At 43.1% G+C, this 21522-nt stretch overlaps 1 protein-coding gene across 2 annotated transcripts; it reads left to right on the top strand.

Annotated features, from left to right (window-relative positions):
- Positions 1–71: 71 nt before the first annotated feature.
- kdm2aa (lysine (K)-specific demethylase 2Aa) lies at positions 72–19792 on the top strand. 2 transcript variants are annotated; one of them, XM_056408702.1, is made up of 25 exons: positions 72–177; positions 3043–3181; positions 3756–3834; positions 3971–4017; positions 4448–4626; positions 4796–4902; positions 5046–5139; positions 5998–6151; positions 6246–6361; positions 6449–6575; positions 6681–6958; positions 7097–7174; positions 8077–8213; positions 9870–9993; positions 10087–10215; positions 10890–10973; positions 13216–13251; positions 13437–13542; positions 13727–14341; positions 14448–14607; positions 15846–16097; positions 16225–16388; positions 16740–16886; positions 17980–18198; positions 18760–19792. In XM_056408702.1, exons 1-25 carry the CDS (start codon positions 172–174, stop codon positions 18939–18941), a joined length of 3759 nt encoding a protein of 1252 aa, XP_056264677.1. In that variant the 5' UTR covers positions 72–171; the 3' UTR covers positions 18942–19792. The 2 variants fall into 2 exon arrangements, with proteins under 2 accessions (XP_056264677.1, XP_056264678.1); XM_056408703.1 differs by lacking the exons at positions 72–177; positions 3043–3181; positions 3756–3834 and having other exon boundaries at positions 3993–4017; positions 4452–4626.
- Positions 19793–21522: the final 1730 nt, after the last annotated feature.

The raw sequence follows: 21522 nt of genomic DNA, 5'->3' as shown, positions 1-21522 counted from the left end.
CGTGTAAAGTACACCTCGATTTACGGACCTGCTCGCACTTCCTCGTTGGCGTGAAGGCGACAAAACGTGTCTCTCCGATGCGAGCCTTTGGGAACTAAAACTCCGGACGCAATAAACGTCACACATCAGGGATTACTGAAGGCGTTTGTAAATTGGCGGACCTGTATAGATATGGGTGTAAGCATTTTAAAATTCATTATTTGAAAAGTAATAATCGTTATTTGTGAGTGCAAACTAGGTTAGCTATATTGGATATTAGTGGTGGTCAGTGCGTTTGTATCATCTTGACTGATTGTGTGTTTTTACAGTCAGTAACGTTATTAGGATATAATAACCAATGAAGTATTATGCCGTTTTCCAATTGTGCTGTTCTTGGTAGCTTTCCAGCTACTTGATATGCCTATTGGTTATACTTGTCCAATCACAGTTTGCAAATAGTTTGCGTGAGTGACACTGTTGTAGTCCAATGAATGCCTCGCCGGAATAGCTGTGATTGGTCCAAGCTTCTGTTGTGGGCGAGGTATGGTGATGTTTTGTGATGGGATCGAAAATGGCGGATGTTCGGAAATCAAATTAACTTTATACTAGACTAGGAATAACTGCAGCAGCTAATATAATTATTGTTACTGTCCGGGCATTATAAATATCTGCATCCTGCTATTTAATAAGACTTCAGCTCATGTTGAGTTTTTTATATCGATATATGCAGTACGCGTTCCAAAAACATGAACGTTAACTGGACACGACTTGAAATGGTGAAGGCAAGGAACAAAGCAAGAGTATTTAGACAGTCTCTTTATTTTATTATAGTGGGAATTGTATTTAAACATTGCACTTCCATTCAGTGTAGGGCAATAATTGGCCTCTTTAGATGATTTTTGTATGTTAAGCTTTCAAGCTTCCCATATCCAGTCGATGTTGTTTACCTAACAGGTGTGCCCTCACTGACTGTAAGGAGACTTTAAATCAGGAGAAATTCGTGTCGGTGGGTTTAAGAGCTCATGAAAGCAAACCAATAAGGTCGCTTATTATCAACTCAATTAGGGCCAACATTCTGGGTTGCGAAAGCCAATCAGCAGATGCTCCGCTCGTCATCTCTGCAGTTTGGTGAATCAAACTGGCTGCTGCTACTCTCATAATGCTGGAAGTGGCAGTTATCCAGACATAGTTGGTGAAATTCACCAAGCTGTGTGTCCCTATGATGTTATGAACCCAAACACGAGGGCATTTGATCTTCCGACGTTTGTGGAATTTACACAACAAGTATAAAACAGAAATAGTGGTTCATTCTTCTGAGGTGGATGGCAAAAATGAAAACTGTTTCCACGGAGTAAAGCAACAGATAAGCCACGCCCCCCTCCGACACATAAACCACAAATAGTCGGGCTATTAAACTTACACAAGTATAGCAGTCAGTTCTGTTTTTTAATAAAGGGTTGGAAATTAATGTTTTTTTAGTTACACAATATACATGCATACATACATGTGCCCTGAGAGACTGTGTCAGCTGGGATCAGCTCCGTGACTCGAAAATATCGGATAAGTAGTGTGGTTAATGGAATGGATTATTGTCCCATTTTTCTAATCAAATATTTATATCGATTTCAAATCCTGTATTGGTTGGGCCGAGCAAGGCCACAGCTTGTTAGCTTGAGCCTCCTAGCTGCTATGTTAGCACCACGGTAGCAGTTGGGCTAGAAAGTCACGAGCCATAATAACTCGTACATAAATACGTTTAGTATCAATTTGACAGATGTTTTATTACAGACTGGTGCCCATCATGGAAAGCTAAAGTTACATAATTTCTCACTACATTTATTGTTATTACATTTCATTTTAGCTGACACTTTTATCCAAAGCAACTTATATTTTTACACCGTGTCTACGAGGAGCAATTCGGGGTTAAGTGTCTTTTTTAAGGACACATCGACATGGGCTAGAACAGCCCGGGATTGAATTGCCGATCCTCTGATTGAAGGACGGATCTGCTTCCCACTGAACCATAGTCACCCATCTATAACATGTCATACAAAGTTTAGTTTAGATATATCATGTCTAAGTTCTTCCAATTCAATTCAATTCAGTTTATTTGTATAGCCCAATTTCACAAATTTGTCTCGGAGTGCTTTACAATCTGTACACATAGACATCCCTGCCCCAAAACCTCGCATCGGATCAGGAAAAACTCCCAAATAACCCTTCAGGGGGAAAAAAAGGGAAGAAACCTTCAGGAGAGCAACAGAGGAGGATCCCTCTCCAGGATGGACAGGTGCAATAGATGTAATGTGTACAGAAGGACAGATTTAGAGTTTAAATACATTCAATGAATATGACAGAGTGTATGAATAGTTCATAGTAGGCATATTCCACGATGGAGACCTCCACGATTCATCAGGCAGATGGCGGTAGAGAGGCGGAGTGGACGGAGTCTCAACAGGACAGTGGCGTCGTCGGTAGCAGGAATTCCACGACCCAGACCTCGATGATCCATCAGGCAGATAGGATCTATGCCGTCTCATAGGGTCCGATGACCCCATGCGACGTGAAGTCAAAAGGACTCCGGGGAGAAAGCAGAGTTAGTAACGTGTGATTGAGAGATGAAAATTCATCCCTAAGGAGAGAAAAAGGCTCCTGTAGACGATATATTCATTCCCTAAACCAATTTCGGTGTTATATTTCTGTAAATTGTTTATTCTCAAAGGTTGAGTACACAGTCATACATTGCACTTGTCATTTTACATTTTCTAATGAGAGTCTTCAATTTACCAAAGTATTGTATCAGGGTGTCCCCGCAGCGTGAACTTGATTTTCTCCAATTTTAAAAAGAACACAAGGATTTGAAATATTGCCAATTTCGGTGTAGAGCTTTAATCTCATTTTTTCAGACTGTAGTTTGTCATCAAATCTGTTTTAAAAATAGAAACTGAAATTGTTGGATTTGGTTCTGGTTTGGTTGTCTATTTTGACCATTAGTTTTTACTCTGTCTCTGATGTCTCATTATTATATTTTGTACTGATCCTCCCTTTCTTCTATCTCTGTAGCGGGCCGGTACCCGGCGACGTTACCATGACGACGGCATCTCAGATGAAGAGATTGATGGAAGGAGAATGTTTGACCTGGAGGAGAAAGTCCACAGTCAGAGGTTCGGCTCTGACCGAATCCTGCGCATTGAGGGAAGAGGTAGGCAAGCACGGTCCAAATGAACAATTTCAATATTTTCATGGCCTAGAAAAGTTCATTTTTAATGAGTAATGGCAGTCAGCGTCAAGCTCACTGACTAACATGTTGCATTTTCGGTGACTACTTCATAATCCAGTGGTTCACCAGTTATCCGCTTTAAATGCGAAGCTGCAGCAGTCAGAAATGTTTGTATTGGCAGTTACTCGATACATAATTTCTTCCTGGGACCGTCACCAAAGCTATCTAATTTGTAATACTGCAAAAATATATATATTGCAATACTTTCATCAGTGAGCCAGAGGCTCAATTAACATTGTGTTGCCTCCTCTGGAGATAGATGGTGACTAAAGCCACTTTAAGACTGTTTGACATCGCTGCGTTTTGCCTTCCCGATGACGGACATATACAGGCCACCGTGACGGACGTTTTATCATGTCTGGTTGTCTGCCGGGACACTTGCCTTTCGCAATTACCACTTTCAGCCAGGAATCAGGAATCTAGGGAAATGACACGACCAGGAGTGAATGATAGAAAAGGCTTTTGAAAATTTCTCTTGACCTTTTGTATTTTTTAGACTTAACATACGAGTTCGTCCAAAAAGGCGGCCTGAGGGACCCAATCATGTTTGAGAAGCCCGATGGACTAGGAATCAAGTAGGCATCCTCTTTATTGTTCTTTTCTTTCTTTTATTGTCTACAGCTACATCATTCTTTTTTATCAAGTCTTTTGTTTACATACTTGTTTGTTCTCAGGCTTTCAATATGTTAGTAACCTCATGTTGTTCTGTAGGATGCCTGATTCTGACTTCAGTGTCAATGACGTCAAGATGTTTGTTGGTAAGATTTTTTCTTTTCTAATGAATGCATTGATGCAGGTACAAGTCTTTGGTTGTAACCCTGGCGCAGCTGTGTTTTCTATCAACATATCATTAAAGCATCTGATTGTTACATCCCAAACACAGCGAAATCTAAAGGGCAGGGTCTCTGAAGATGCATAAAGTTTTAAGTTATTATTTAGAGGGATTATTTTACAAGAGTCTTCTGGACATTGTTTTTTAGAACAATTCCCCACAATTGTTTACTTAAAATACCTGTAATTCCATTCCATGTTTTGTTGTTATGCCCTTTTGTATTTTACACAAACATATTAGTTTACTAGGTATTTAATTTGTCTTGCAACTTTATCCTGTATCCAGCTGTTGTTTTAACAATTTTTGTATTTTTTCATGCTGTGACTAAACATTGCCAAAAAAAAAACCCTGCTCAGGCAGCAGACGTATGATAGATGTGATGGATGTGAGCACTCAGAAGGGGACAGAGATGTCCATGGCTCAGTGGGCACGTTACTATGAGACGCCACCATCTCAGCGAGAGAAGCTCTATAATGTCATCAGCCTGGAGTTTAGCCACACTAAACTGGAGAACCTGGTCCGGAGACCTGCCACAGTAAGTGCACACACTCATGTGTGTCTAAAAACTCTATGTAAACAAAAGCTTTTCAGTAGCTATAGGGAGACTTGCAAAATGGTATTATGTTGTCTGTTACCTAAAAGTTGCAGTAAAATAAGCTCCTGTCTTATCTCTGTCTGTCTTGCATATTTGTGTTTGTATGTAGGTAGATCTTATAGACTGGGTGGACAACATGTGGCCTCGTCACCTGAAAGAGAGACAAAGAGACTCAACCAACTCCATCACGGACATGCAATACCCCAAAGTTCAGAAGTAAGTTTTGCATGTTCACTTTCCTTTTAGAAGTTTAGTCTTTTTAAGAGTTGAGAATTATTACTCTATTTTGTTGAAATGAATTGGATAAAATAATTTGATTTGATATGTGAATATAAATATTGCTTTGCGTGTCTCTGCAGATATTGTCTGATGAGTGTCGAGGGATGCTACACAGACTTTCACATTGACTTTGGAGGGACCTCTGTGTGGTACCACATACTCCGAGGAGGCAAGGTGGGCCAGGGAGGTTTAGCCAATGGCCTCATAGTTTATGATTCAGGGTCATTAAATGGGTGAATTTTGAACCTAAAATCATGGTTGGTCTAATGCAAGGTTCCCAAAACCTTTTCCCGTGAGGGCCACATAACTTTTCCCTTCTCTGATGGGGGCCAGGGTTAGTTTGTAACAGAAAAAGTGTGACGATCGCAGGGTTGCCTAAATGTAAACATTTATTGTTTTCCAGAAAGCCACACATAACCAAATATAAATAACCCTTTCCGGGATCTTCACAAGTTCTATTTGACAGGGGCTAGTCTAGGATTTGCGTGGCCATACTGAAAAAAAATCATAATGCGTCTCTGGTATTGTTCAGGGGGCCGTATCCGGCCCGCGGGCCTTCGTTTGGGGACCACTGGTCTAATGTGTTCTCAAACTAATTATGTTTAACCCTCCTGTTGCCTTTACATTTACTAACATATTTTACCCTCGGGGTCAATTTGACCCCAGCAATTAAAACCTCCAGAAAATTATCAGAATTAATATTGTTTCCCAAGTTTAAGTGTGAGGTACTTTATGTTTGTTTGTTGACTACCTAAATAGCCCTTTAAATATATAAAAAAGTTGATATTTCTTATATGTTTCACACAGTGAAAAACAGCCTGGGGTCAAATTGACCCCAAGGAACACCGACATTTAACATTGAATGGGGTCAAATTGACCCTAAAGGTAACAAGAGGGTTAAAAATGTATATTTCAAAATGTAAAGTCTATAATAGGACTTTAATATTTTCTGTTTTACTCGGTAAACTACTAGAGCTCAACCTCACGTTGTTAGCATGGGGTGTGATTTGAATTGCAGTTGTGTGTTTTCAGGTGTTCTGGCTGATCCCCCCGACCCCTCAGAACCTGGAGCTGTATGAAAACTGGGTGTTGTCGGGGAAACAGGGAGATATTTTCCTTGGAGACAGAGCATCTGACTGCCAGAGGATTGAGCTGAAGAAGGGCTACACCTTCATTATACCTTCAGGTATACTTTAAAATCTCTCTCACATGCACACACTATAACTATTTTGTTCAGCGATGTGACAAAAATAAAATATTATTGTGTGTTTTATACCCAGGTTGGATTCATGCAGTCTACACCCCTACGGACTCTATGGTGTTTGGAGGAAACTTCCTGCACAGCTTCAACATCCCCATGCAACTTAACATCTGTAATATAGAAGACAGAATGCGGGTCGGGAAAACAATCTATATTCTACGGTGTAACTGAAGAAGTGGCGGATTGCGTAATGATAAAGTGCCTCATTTACCTCAACCACAGGTTCCTTTGAAGTTCCGTTACCCCTTCTACGATGAGATGTGTTGGTATGTGTTGGAGCGCTACGTCTTCAGCCTGACAAAGACCTCCTACCTCACTCCAGAGTTTCAGAAGCACACTCTTGGCATTGGTATGAACACATGCAAACAGAGGGAAATAGATGTGAGTTTTTATGATGAGGATTTTCTCTGTCGATTGGTTTTAAATATAATATGCGTTTCATTCCTTCATTCAGGTCTGAAGAAGCCGTCTGGCTCAGATTCAGTTAGTGAGCAGGTGAAGGAGGAGGTGGAGGATGAGGAGGACGACGAAGACGACGATGAGGAAGAGAGTGGCAGTGAAGAAGAGGCCTCAGAGCAGCAGTCTGACAAGCCTGCAGTAAAAGTTAATTTGACTTCCCTTGAGCTGGAGGGAATGTGGAACCTGCTGGGTAAACTGGAGGCTCTTCCCTCCAACAAGAAGTGTGTCCCAGCAGGGATACACAACGCCCCGGCACTAATCACACACATCAAGGTATGACTGGTCTATGGGTTTGTGTCCGTTTTTTTGCTGGCGGGCTATATAAAAACGGAAACGGTCAATATTAATGATGTCCTGTTAAAGATGTCCCCTGCTTTCTCACCCACCACTTTTGTCTCTTCTGTCTTGCAGGCTCTACTAAAGGAACATGCCAATGACAATCCAAAGCTATCCTACACAGGAAAACCTATCGTCAAGTGGCCAAAGAGAGTAAGCAGTCTTCACTTTAGACATGCAGCACATTAACCCTGGATGACTGAATATCTTTTTTTTTTTTTTTTTTTTTAGAGAATAAGGGACAGTGCATATTGATTGACAGTACAATGTACATGTAAATATGCCAGATTATAGCCGGGAGGCTAGTTTCCATCTGTAGTCCCTTGGCAGGTTGATGTAATTTAAGAATGCAAGCAGAGTGAAATGGAAAGCACACATCACTTCACACATGACAGTACAGTAATACAAAAGAAGAAAAAAAGATTAATAAAAAGGTGCATGCAAGACATTTGGATACCGTGCGGATTAACTCTAATGGTCACAGGGCTGATTAAGTCTGAGCCATGCCTTCAGGTGGCCTTTGAAGGTGACCAGGCTGGGGCTTTCCCTTATAGAAGGAGGTAGGCTGTTCCACATCATGCATCCTTTGAAGGACAGCACATTTTGCCCAAACAGGGTTTTTCTAAATGGGACCTCACAGTCCCTGTTTGTGACTTTGTCCCTGTTTACAGAATAATAGCAATAAATACGTTTCTAAATATTTATCAAGGTTTAAATTAATTAATAATTGAAAGAAGTGTTTATTTATCAGAGTCTTGATTTTATAAAATGTTTGCTAATTACCAGAATGAAAACATAATTTTTTATAATTAATTTTTTTATAATTTAGTTTCTGATCCTGATGAGTCCACTCGGGTATGTTAGCGAATACAAAATAAAAAAAGAAATTTCTCAATTACTATTGGTGTTAATATGCTGCTTCATCATTTATCAAATATTGTTCATATTTGGACCCAGTGTTAAAAACACATGCTGGCTGTTGTAGTGGTGTTTATTCTATATTTAGTATTGTTATCTCAGCCAACCCTTCTTAAATGTTCTGCTCCTCCCACTAGCCCTCATGGTACCAGCCTCCTCCTCCTCCTCCTCCACCACCACCTCCTCCTCGTCCTAAGTTCTCCTCCACACCCATCATCCCACGACCACAGAAACCAGCCTCCTCCATGTCCGTGCTGAGACGGCGCAGGGTCAGGTAACAAAGATAGGCTCAAATGTCGTTTTTGTCACACTAACTGTTTTTAGAAGGCGCTGGGCATTGTTGGGCTGTCTTGGCTGACACGCCTCTTCAATGTCACGTGGGGGTCAGGAACAGTGCCCTTGGACTGGCAGACCGGGGTGGTGGTTCCCATTTTCAAAAAGGGGGACCGGAGAGTGTGCTCGAACTATCATGGCTATCACACTTCTCAGCCTCCCGGGGAAAGTTTATGCCAGGGTGCTGGAAAGGAGGCTCCGACCGTTGGTCGAACCTCAGATTCAAGACCAGCAGTACGGATTCCGTCTCGGTCGTGGAACTGTGGACCAGCTCTTCACCCTCGCAAGGGTCCTCGAGGGGTCCTGGGAGTATGCCCAACCAGTCTACATGTGCTTTGTAGACTTGGAGAAGGCTTTCGACCGGGTCCCTCTGGGATTGTTGTGGGGGGTGCTGCGGGGGTATGGGGTTCCTTTGCTACGGGCTATCCGGTCTCTGTACGCCTGCAGTAGGAGCTGTGTTCGCATCCTCGGCAGTAAGTCAGACACGTTCCCGGTGGGTGTTGGTCTCCGCCAGGGCTGCCCTTATCACCGGTCCTGTTTGTGATTTTCATGGACAGGATATCTAGGCGCAGCCTGGGGGTGGAGCAGGTCAGGTTTAGGGGTCTCGGGATCACCGCTCTTCTGTTTGCAGATGATGTGGTCCTGTTAGCATCCTCAGACCATGGCCTCCGGCACTCACTAGGGCGTTTTGCTGCCGAGTGTGAAGCGGCAGGGATGAGAGTCAGCACCTCCAAATCTGAGGCTATGGTGCTCTGCCGGAAACCGGTGGATTGCTCCCTCCAGGTGGGTACAGAGTGCCTGCCCCAAGTGAAGGAGTTCAAGTCTCTCGGGTCTTGTTCACGAGTGAGGGTAAGATGGAGCGGGAGATCGACAGGTGGATCGGTGCGGCTGCAGCAGTAAAACGGGCGCTGTACCGGTCGTCTTGGTGAAGAGGGAGCTGAGCCGAAAAGTAAAGCTCTCAATTTACTGGTCGGTCTACGTTCCAATCCTCACCTATGGTCACGAACTTTGGGTAGTGACCGAAAGAACGAGGTCGCAAATACAAGCGGCCAAAATGAGTTTCCTCCGTAGGGCTCAGCCTTAGAGATAGGGTAAGGAGCTCGGACATCAGGAGGGAGCTTGGAGTCGAGCCGCTACTCCTTTGCATTGAAAGGAGTCAGCTGAGGTGGTTCGGGCATCTGATTCGGATGCCTCCTGGACGCCTCCCGTTAGAGGTCCTCCAGGCATGTCCAACTGGGAGGAGACCCCGGGGAAGACCCAGGACACGCTGGAGGGATTACATCTCCCGGCTGGCCTGGGAACGCCTCGGGATCCCCCAGAATGAGCTGGAAAATGTTGCGGGTAAGAGGGAAGTCTGGGTCAGCCTGCTGGGTCTGCTGCCCCCGCGACCCGACCCCGGAATAAGCGGTTGAAAATGGAATGGAACTGTTTTTCAGTTTTGTTTGTAGTAGGGCTTAATTAAGCTCAGAAAAACCCAGTTGTTTGGAGCCAACAGCAATATTTTACCATTGTAAACCTTTTCTCTTTAATGTAATTGTGCAATTTTCAGCTGTCTTCCGTGATCATCCATTTTCGGTGATGTTTCCCTTTTCTGCAGGTGTAAGCGCTGTGAAGCCTGCATGAGACCAGAGTGTGGAGACTGTAACTTCTGCAGAGACATGAAGAAGTTTGGAGGACCAGGGAAACTCAAGCAGACCTGTGTGCTCCGACAGTGTCTGTCTGTATGTAACTTTTTATAGTTTGCTTATTTATATATATATATATATATATTCATATTCGATGCATTTATTAATTTTCCTCTCCGTCTCCTCCAGCCGGGCCTTCCTCTGTCTGCAGTTTGTGAGATCTGCAAGGAGCCCAATCAGGAGGAAAGCGGAGACCCCTCCCTCACTCTGATGGAATGTTCCAATTGTGCGCAGATAGTCCATCCTGCCTGCCTCACGGTACAATGGTCTCACACACGCACCTAGTTTACTACACGGTACATTATATTTCCTGCCATTTTATGCATCTGAATTCCTAGTGGAACGTGTATGTACTAGAAATTCCCACTATGGAGCAAAAAAAAGTTGGGTCCGCAAAAAGATACCCTGGTTATGTTGGAACTCGCTTCATAGTACAGGGCCCAGGAATGCATAACAGCTCCGTACATGACAGCTAAATGCAGTAAAGACGCATGCTAAAGTGAAATTAAACCGGCCTCTTAATGAAGTTCCGTGGCTATATCAATGCAGAATCATTCCCACTGCATCACAATGCTTCTTAGAATCAAGACATTTTCACACTACTTATACTATATATATATATATATAAAGACATGCAACATATATGGGTCATATTACACAGGTATTAAATATGAATGTCACCATCTAGATCCATGTATCCTGGTCTAATGTGAGGTCCTGGGACAGGGATGTCGTATGCTATACATTGTAAAGCCCTCTGAGGCAAATTTGTAATTTGTGATATCGTGCTATACAAAACAAACTGAATTGAATGTACTGTAGCCAGGCATACATAGGGTTCTAGTCTTGTTTATTTGTGCATTTTTGCTTTTATTACTTCTCCTTCTTCCTTCATTCCATCCATCTGACTAATACTATTTTTGCTTCTGCAGGTTCAGGGGGAAGGAGTAATGAATAAAGACCTGCCTAGTTGCTGGGAGTGTCCAAAGTGTGTCCAAGGGATTACTGACCCTGAGGTAGGCAAAGTTCTATCAACAAATAAACACACACACACACACTCTGTCTCAGGGTTTTCTACTTCTTGTTTGTATATTTAGTCCACTCCTGCAAACAGACGTCTGAGTACCTTTGCAAACACCTGCGCGCTCTCTTGCACTCAGCCTATTAACCTGCCGTTCACACACACAAACACACTTGGTTGCAGTGTGTCAACGCTAATGGGTATTGTGTGTCTCCTGTTGTTTATTTTTTATTTTTTGGTTGCTTTATTTCCATTTTCTTTGAGTTTGATTTAACTCCGTCAGTCGTCAGGCAGTGATGAATCGTTTGCTGCCGGCCACCAGCAGCTCATCCGTCCCCGTGGCCCCCTGGTTCTCAGATTGGGCCCCGGGCCCTCTGCTACCAAAGGGGGTCCTGTGGGCACCCAGCAAGATGGGGAGGTGGTTCGGTGTGGTTTCTTCCCTCCTTCTCTTCCTTCCTGCTCTTCCTCCTCCTCAGCGTCACTTCTATTGGTGGCGGCCCCTCTGCCTTCTCAGCCAATCAGCTCGAGACTGGTGAGAGGTGCCGCCTACTCTTGAGTTCATCCACCGTCTGTCGAGTGCACCCCGCCCCTTTTTTTCCATTCCACCTTTCAAGAGGACAGACACAATTCTTGATGTACATTTTTCCCTTTAAAATAATCTTGTTGCTGACAATTTCCTATTTAAGAATTCTGTTTTCATATTTTATACAAGATTAGTGCCTCTTCTCTGATTTAGTTGTTTTAATTTTTGAGCTCAGGTTGGTTTCTTTGCCGTTTTCTTTTTTCCATACTTTCACAATTATTTTTTTCATGGCTCATCATGCACAATGTGAAGTCTGTACACGTTTGTTATGAAATATGACGCAAAGGTAACGGCAGGAAAGATGGTGACAAGTAAAGTGTCACAGTTATACTTGTATCTTAATTTTAGAGAAAGAATGGTTTTCAGTGCCTTTATAAATGTATTACGTTTAATCTTAAGATTGTATGTGTTATTGGACACAACAGTTTCCACTTATTCAATGTCAAAAAGGATGTTTTAAAGAGCGAATGTTCAGTGGCCTTGTCTACTCAACTTTCAACAAGAATCCCCGGGTAATTTTTTTGTTTTCATCTCGGCAGTAACAGAATGTCTGATTGACCTTCTGTCGGTTGTTTAAGGGGCTCAATACGAAACCCTGAGCATATCTATGATTGAGGGATTCCTTACACATGGCTCTCAACATGGTGCCTGCTGACTTGGAGGCTTCAGCAAAGGGTGTTAACAATGGCAGCAGTAATTGACGGAATTAACAGTGTTTATCTTAGAAGGATTCGGGTGTATGGATGCTATGTTTTTGTGTCAGTCAGTCACAGGGAGGAACACTCACATGCACTAAAAGGTACACGAAGCCAGCGCGGCTACGTAAACAAAACAGGGGGAAGCTCTGATTACAACACACTCGGACATTACTCCTCTTGATCTTTACATAGCAGATAGTTGTTTCTGCTATATTGTGTTGTGATTGTGCAAGGATTTTCTCTGATTACAACAATGTCCATAAGCAACAAGTCCAAAACAATTTAATACTGACCTCATTGCTCTTGTTTCAGATATTTATGGGAAGTCATTCTCTTGTGCCACAAAAACAAATATCAATAACGGAAATGATAAAGATATTCTCTTCACTTTGTCATTGTAGCTCTGTCGTATGTTCAAGCTGCACAACGTTGCTGCTCACTAAACAGCTTTTGTTTCAGTGTCCATGTGGCTATTTACGAAGTCAAATAATTCAATGTGTGAGTTGTAATGATGACTTTCAAAATCTGATGTTAATCACTCACTGAAACAATATTTATATGCTTAACAGTTACACCAAAGATACTTTGATTAAGATTATCCGTTTTAGTCCATTGTATGAGCATGATGATGATGATATTTAGTGGCTGCAAAGCATTAACTACATTACTTCATGTTCTGGTTTCACTATATTATGTTTATGTAACTATACTATAACTGACTGAGTGAGTAGATGAGAGCAAGAGTTTGGGGTCTGGGTAACTTGAGTGTTTTGCAAAGACAAAATATTGTCAAATTACTTCCCCTTCCCCCCCTTCAGCTTCCAAAACTGATGACAGTCTATGTCCGAACATTTTACCAGCCTCTAATGATGTCAAGCCCAAACTGTCAGTTAACTCATCTGTCAGTCTCTTAGGTCACTTCTGATATTGACAGTTTTGTTTCTATTGTTCTCCAGCAGTCTAAAGGAGACACAAGTGAAGGCCTTCCAGCAGTGAGTGTTTTTTTTTGCATCCTTTTACTTTGAAATGTTTATTTCTAAATATTATCTTGATTTACATACATTTTTTTTCTCTACCTCTCTTTCCAAATAATGTCCTCATTTTATTTGTCATTATGTGTAACTCGTATTGTTCTTTCTTCCCTTCCTTTCATTCCTCCCTCTTTTCTTCTTTCCAGAAGCGAAAATCTTCCACCCTGCTGGACGCTCGCATGGCTAAAATTTACCGACGACAGAGACACAGCCGCGACGGAGACGACTCTGCCAGTGATGAGGATGATGAAGGTTTGTCTCTGGGGAAAAAGACAACATGTTCACTGCCAACTGACCACTAGTTACTTTTAGTGATTAATCACAAAATAACTGTTTGAAATGTTTCTCTAAACAAAGTGCTTCAATTTTGTCTTTTGGTGTGATTGTGATCACTTTGTTCTGACCTGATCGCCTGTCCCATCCATCTATCCCATAGCCTCTCAGAGAGGAAGGACGGCTCTTCATTCCCGAGGGGGGAGTCACTCTTCCAGGAGGGGGTTCGGTGCCAACAGGAGAGGCCTGCTCAGAGGCACGGCCCACAGAGGAAGCAGAGGAGGGTTCATGTCTTCTGGCTCCTCCTCCGCCCTCAAGCTAAAGCGAGGGATGGGCATGAGAGAGGGTGGACGGAGGGGACGAGGGGTGAGGCTGAGGGGAGGCTCAAGGATGCAGCGAAGAGGAGATGAATCAGAGGAGTCGGACGACGATGACGACGAAGATGAGGAAGATGAGGAAGATGAGGAAGAAGGGGACAGTGAAGAAGGTGACAAGGAACGACTGCATCGACGGCATAGGAGGAGGCACAGGACTGATGATGATGAAGATGATGATGAAGATGAGGACAGTGAGGGGCAGGAGTTTGACCCTGAAGAGGAGGAGATGGACACGCTGGAAGATGAAGAGGAAGACGAAGAGGAGGAGTTGGAGGAAGGCCGCTGGGATTCAGACCCGGAACCTCCAGTCCTTCTGGTGTCTGATCTGAATGATGACCTGCTGACTGGCTCCTACCTGACTGTCACTCTACAGCGCCCCCACAAGGCCAAGAGACACTCTGGTATATGTTATTTTTGTATTTGTTTATTTATTTGTCTTCCCATAGTTTAACTGTAAAGTATAAAATGAACAAGGTTATTTCCAACAGAAATGTGTGCTCTCTCCAGGCTCTATAGTTCCAAAGCTAGAAGCAGCCATGGGTCTGAGGACAGCAGCGTCTGGTGGTCAGCAGGGCTTCATCCAGAGAAAGTCTGCTCTGTCCAAAGCTTCACGACTCAGGAGCACTGACGCAACAGCTGACAGCTTAACCCCAAGAGGGCCTGGCAGGTAGAGCGCAACTGTCAAAATCCGTTTCATACATGACGACTACCATAGCTGCAAACGTGTTGCTTTTCGGTGAAATTCAAAGTTTTTTATATAAAAATATGTCATTTTCTTTGGGTAAGGGGGGCCGGGAGGGTCAACTGGCTGACCAGAGTTTCTGAGATTGGTGTGAGACAACTAGAAAAGGTGATGTTGTGACATCTTTGATGTGATGTGTTGGCCAATCAGCGTTAAGATGTCTCCAGCGTCTTCATTGGGGGGTTAGGGTTAGCTTGAATGTCGCAACATCTGGTGCTGCAGAGAAAAGGAAGCAGGATGTAATGTTGCACGGTGTATCGATACTTCAAAGGTACCGCGGTACCCGTACGTTAAAAACTATATGATTTAGCAGATTTATTGTATCGATACTTCATTAGAATAGCGTGCCATCAGAGCGCACTCACTGCTCTGCTCCCTGTCATGCTGTCTGCACGCATCGACTGCAAGGGGGCGGGGCTGCCCAGCGCTCACTCACAGCAGGTGATCGCTGGAGAGACATGACATCAAGTGCAGGAGAATTAAGGGACCAGTCAAGCTGCTGCATTCTGGATGAGCTGCAGAGGTCGGATGGCCTTAGCAGGTGTCGCCTGCTAAGGCCATCCTGCCATCCTGCCAGGAGGGAGTTACAGTAGTCTAGGTGTATTGGTGGTGGTATATCATATTTTTGGTATTGTATTGAAATCTGGTATCCTGGTATCATAATAACATTTTTTATAATTTTGCTATCGTGACATCACTAGGTAGAGGCAGAAAAGACTGCAAGGGAAAGTCTCATGGCTAAGCAGCGCAAACGGGTACTTGAAGGAGTTGTTCAAGCCAAAAAAAGGAAGTTGGTTCATAAATGACTTGGTCAGAGCAGAGGACCGGTTGTTATTAAAATGTGTGTTGTATACTAAAAGGTGGAGCTAGGTATGAAACCTCAAGCCTGTATTGGTTCTGTCCAAAATGTTTATTATTATTACCGTACCCGTTTCTATGTTCTTAATCTGATGAGTTTAGAATTTTGGTCAGAACAATCAAGACTGCAGTTATAAAAGCGTGAGGTTTCATCAAGCGACGTGGATGTGGTGTGGTGACCACATTTTGGGCTAAAAGTGCTCGAGAGACTGGCAACCAACTAATGGCCGTCTGTGACATTTCCCTCTTCACTTCATGCATGTGACTTAATATAAACAAAACATTTTTTATTTTTTATCTCGTAGGCCACGCCTGCGGGCGAACCATCGCGACAGAGGCCCTCGAGATCACTCTGCAACTTCTTCAGAGGAAGAAGAAGCCGCTGCTTCTCTTGCACATTCCTCCCTGTCTCCGCCGTCCCTGCTGTCCCTGCCGTCCTTTAAGGACGTGGGCAACGAAAGAGGAGGCGAGAAAGAGGTGTGGGTGTCTGTGTTCAGGTTCTTCAACAGAGCCGAGCTGCTGGCCTGCATGACCGTCTGTAAGGCCTGGTACAAGTGGTAAGTTGCCCCCTTTTACTCGTCGACATGCAGTATGTGTTTGAGTCTTGTGCTTCGCTGGCGAACATGAAGCAGGGCTCCCACACAGCTTGGAAATAAACCAGTCGCGTCTCACTGTTCTGTGCAGGAGCTGTGACAAGCGTTTGTGGACTCATGTGGACGTGAGTCGGTGCAGCCCGCTCAGTAACCAGGCCCTGGCAGGCATCATTAAACGCCTGCCCACCTCTCTGGACCTGTCCTGGACCCCCTTGGCCAAGAGGCAGCTTAACTGTCTGCTCACAAGGCTCCCAGGTACAAACACACAGACACACATATCCTCATATGGTAAATGGACCTGTACTTGTAAAGATCTTTTCTAGTTTTCCGACCACTCAAAGCTCTTTAACACTACATCCACCCATTCATACACTGATGGAAGGAGCTACGGTTCCACCTGCCTATCAGGAGTAACTAACATCCACACACCGTAGGCACAGCGACGTGAGCAATTTTGTGGTCAAGTGTTTGGCCCAAGGACACATCGACTTGGACCAGCTGGGGATCCTCTGATTGAAGGACAACCCCGCTTACCACTGAGCCACAGTCGCCCCATATAGGGACATGAATTCTGTCTCATTTGTGTCTCTGTCTCTGTCTCTCTAGGTCTGAGGGAGTTGAGGGTACCTGGTCTGTCCTGGTCCTGTCTATCAGCAATGGCCTCTCCCACTCTGCCCTACCTGCGGGTGCTGGACCTGCGTTGGTGTGAAGGCCTTAAAGATGCCCAGATTAAAGAGATCATTATCCCACCTGGTCAGTAGCATCAGAAATGAGAACTGTCAAAGTTTAGCAGCTGTATTCCCATTATGGCAATAAAGGCCAACAAAAGATCCACAACAGTTAATAGTCTATACTAAAGGCCTTTCCATGTATTCTGGTCCCTTTTTGTTTATAGCGGTCTGAAGGCAGTAGATCTCTTTGAAAAACTGGTCATAAACTTGAAGAAAAACTGAGCAAGCACTTGCTCCAATGCCGTTTGCTTATAGGCCACAGAGGAGTGGAAGATGCCACAGCTTGCACGAATAAAGCAAATTTTTCGCATCGCATCATTCACGCGCCTGGCGGAAATGACGCGTTAATCACACATGCGTGTGTGCATTGACTTTTATTAAAAAACATCCTCAGTTCTCCCATTATGAATTTCTCCAGACTCGAGTCTGTCAGTGGTACACCGTAGGTTGAAGTGAGTCTGCTTAATGTTTTTCAGTATTTACCTACTAATAAGGTAATCAGAAGAAAAGCTAATGTTGTATACTTGAGTCTTTGAGCCAGAAGTGACATCTTTTCAGGCTTTTTAAAACTACTTCTCACTCGACTTTTTTATTTTCATGTTTGTGCATGAAAGCATTGTTGAGTATTTTTTCCAAGTCTGAACTTCCTGAATAGTTCTGTATGTTGTATTATATTGTGTCCTCCTTAACATGCACCTTTTGATTTATAGTTGACTGTAAAAGGGAATACTGCCCCAGTACAGTGGAGAACCACTGCCGAGAACACACCTCTCACATGTTCTTAGCAGCTCACAATTATTTGTTGTCCTTCTCAACTGTGACATAAAAAGCTTTGAACAAAGTTAATGTATTAATGTGAGTTTAATCTGTGATGCAGTAATGTGTGTTATAATTAAATTAAATGGATTTATTTTATAATATTAGAGAAATGTGCATATATTTTTTTAAACATTTATATAAACGCATCTACACTATTTTTACACTCGAATAATCAAAATCAAAGACAGTTCTTTAACAATATGCTCAGGAGTAGTTCCAATTATACAGTGGAAATGCAACTTGTCGTAGTGAGTAGCCGCGCGCCCTAACGGAGCACGTGATGTCTGTTCCTGCAGGTTCAGAGTCGTCTCGCAGCAGACTGAGGAACATGGTGACGCTGCGTCTGTCGGGTCTGGACATCAGTGAGTCCACTGTGAGGCTGCTTCAGCGCCACATGCCCCAGCTGGAGAGACTGGACCTGGCTCACTGCAAGGACATAACGGACTCGTCTATCGCCCTGCTGGCTGCAGCCGGGACTCATACCCGCAACTCTCTCACTGAACTCACACTGACAGGTGGGTGTTTGAGCACAGTCACACTCACCGTTTGGTTACATGCCCTTTCATCCAACTTCTCATCATTTCTTTTATGATGCCCTCCTAATCCCCTTTTTAATATCTGCTGATAACTAGTTGGATCCAATCCTTATATTTACAAAGCAGCAGATGATTTATGGCACCTTAATTTAAAGAGCTACTTGATCCAAATACTGCAGGTCTTGGTTCAAAACTATGACATTTATTTGAAACTTAAATTGTTCGACAGATTACTTCAGAGTTGCACTCTCCTAGTCGGTCTGCTTAAGAGAAATCATTCAGTTGGATTTGTTAGAACTCTTCTCGTGGCTGTGCACTGATGTCCGTCCGAGTGATGCTTTTTGTACCTCCATGAATGATCTTTACCAGCGTTTTGTAAACCATCCTTTGAAATCTTTGAAAATGAACTTGGACAATACATTGAATCAATACTATATTGTAAAACTAATGAAGCTATTTAGGCTTACAAAGCTATTTGTTAATACAAATTCAAAAACCCATTTCTGATGAAAGCAACTCCTGATGTCTGTGTGTTTCCAGGTTGCAGTGAGCTGACAGACGGATGTCTGTCCTACCTAAAGCGTCTTTCTTCTCTGACTCTGCTCGACCTCAGAGGCTGTAAGAGCATCAGCAGACGAGCCTGTGACACCTTCATCTCTGACCTGTCCCACGTTGCCCTCTTCTGTATGATGGAGGAGAAGCTCATCCAGCGCCTGGATTAACGAAAAAACGTTCCCACGTCTATGTCCGGTTTGTTATGGAACAGTTAGGTGTGAAAGGGATTACTTTCATGAAGATGTTTTGTTTTATTTGTATGCTTGAATCCTTTTGTGTAGGTTTTTCTTCAAAACATGAAGAGCACCACAAGCTGAAGTTGGCTGTTGGTAACATTGAACCGGACTAAACTGACAGTTCTGACTCCAAAGCTCCTAAAATTACAATGTCTTCTGATATATAAATAAAGACCTCTTCCGGTTGTATTTTTTTTCACTGTTGATGGAGCCTGGTCAGCAGTTTTTCCTTGACTAATCTTGGTGCTATCGTGAAATTGATATTAATATTTTCATCTGGCAAGACTACAATCATTTTTACAAAACTTCAGAATACTTTTTTAAAGTGTCTTGCCTCCAACGATTTCTGTGACCTCGAAGGTTCTTATATCTTCTTCATATCTTATTCAATTCAATTCAGTTTATTTGTATAGCCCAATTTCACAAATTCCAAATTTGTCTCGGAGTGCTTTACAATCTGTACACATAGACATCCCTGCCCCAAAACCTCACATCGGACCAGGAAAAACTCCCAAATAACCCTTCAGGTCATATCATTGATAAAATACGCACATGTTTAACCGGAAGTCCGGATAAATATGAAACCACCTTTACGATATTCAGACTGCCCGCAGGATGAAGCACTGCTTGTAATAGGTCTCAATTATTAGTCAAAATATAGAAATAGCTTTCTGAACTGGAACAGATTCCTTGTGTTACGGAGAGGTATTTTGTATGTGTATAGTGAATTTCCTGTGTATGTGTGTGTTTCATTGAGATAAAAAAAACAACTGAAAACTTAAGTGAATGTTTTAATTTTCTATTTGTAGGCATTTGCTCAGGAGCTCAAGCAATTGCTTTTCCACAATCATACGCAGACCGCGTAGCGTCAGTTGTGTTCATGGTGGAGTTATGTAACACAAACACACTTAACCATGTGGACTAGACTAGTTTTGAGTCCTCATTTACATACAAGTTCACCGTGGTGCGTGTGCCCGTATCCATCATCCACACCGCCATGAACACAACTGAAGCTAGGCAGAATTTGGATCTTTGAAAACCAGGCGCTGTTCTCTTTTTTTACTTCAATTTGTGTGCTGCTTCCTAAACATTGCTGACTGTTACTCAACACTGACATTCTTCTGAGCAGTATGTGTAATTGTCTCAACCAGTTAAAACATATAAGAGACACCAAATAACTTTATCATTTACTCCATGAATTCAATTCAGTTTATTTTCTAGAGCCCAACATCACAAATTTGCCTCAGACGGCTCTACAATCTGTACACATTCAACATCCCTGTCATAGGACCTCACATCGGATCAGGAAAAACTGCCCAAATTAGTGCAACATAGGAGGATTTCTCTCCCCGGATGGACATGTGTACAGATGTTACAGAGTTACAACACATTTAATGAATATGACAGAAATATATGAATAATTAGTAGTAGGCATGGACCATAATCCATGAATCCATACACTGCGATGCTGTACTGGACTGGTAATTTCCAAGTAAACAAACAATATGAGCACACATTTTAGATAAGTCACCTTTTCTTACTGCAGTTGTATGAAGGCTTCTTTGTCTTGTTCAGTGAGACTGGATTTAGTATTCAAGATTCTGTCTGTATACAAAACCTTAATGACACTGCACTTGTATGTCAATTCATGTTCTGAAATGAAACACCATTAATGTGTGCACATGCAACAACTAGATGGTGTTTATGCTGACCTCTTCAACCTGTCACTATCTGAGGCTGTAGTCCCCCGTATTTTTAGATCCTCCATCATCATATCAGTCCTCAAAAGACCAGACACAACCATCCTAAATGACTTCAGGCCAGTGGCACTCACATCAGTCTCCATGAAGTGCCGAGAAAAACTAGTTCTCACACATCAACCACACAGTCCCGGACCCCGTCAACCCCCTCCAGTTTGCATACTGCTCCAATTGATCAGTGGACGACATGGTAGCTCTACACCACACTCTGCAACACCAGAACGTAGTCCAGGATGTTTTTCCTGGTCGACAGTTCGGCCTTCAATACCATCTGCCCGGCAAACGGATCAAGAAACTGACAGACCATGGCGTCCAAACTCTTATCTGCAACTGGATTCTAGACTTCCTGACATAAAGACCACAGGTGGTGAGAATTGGAGGACAGATGTCTGCTGAGCTCAGTCAGCACAGGATCCTGTGACTATAGGTTACATCTGACCTGAGCTGGACTCATAACACCTCAGCCACAGTGAAAAAAGCCCAGCAAATGCTTTATTTTATCAGTCTGCTCAGGAAAGCTGGTCTGAACCATCACCCTCTCACCCAGGCCTACAGGGGACTGATCGAGAGCATCCTCACCGCAGTAATCACTGTCGGGTATGGTAACACCACACAGGCAGAGGGAGGCTATGCAGTCATAAAGACTAGAGAGGATCATAGGGACACAACTTCCTTCCATGGACTCTATGTATGGAAGGACAGCACTCAGGACTAGCCTATTTATTACAGTTATTTAACATGTGCTCTCTTAT

Source organism: Pseudoliparis swirei, chromosome 24 (genome assembly GCF_029220125.1).
Source record: "Pseudoliparis swirei isolate HS2019 ecotype Mariana Trench chromosome 24, NWPU_hadal_v1, whole genome shotgun sequence".
Lineage (NCBI taxonomy): Eukaryota > Metazoa > Chordata > Actinopteri > Perciformes > Liparidae > Pseudoliparis > Pseudoliparis swirei.
The sequence above is the reverse complement of the archived record's forward strand: the minus strand, read 5'-3'. Positions and strand labels throughout refer to the sequence as shown.

What these genes read in the sequence shown, in the direction of transcription:
- kdm2aa (XM_056408702.1), top strand. An exon ending in TCCATCCTGCCTGCCTCACG is followed by an intron (nt 10,216 to 10,889) that starts GTACAATGGTCT and finishes TTGCTTCTGCAG; the next exon opens with GTTCAGGGGGAAGGAGTAAT. An exon ending in CACTGAACTCACACTGACAG is followed by an intron (nt 18,199 to 18,759) that starts GTGGGTGTTTGA and finishes GTGTGTTTCCAG; the next exon opens with GTTGCAGTGAGCTGACAGAC.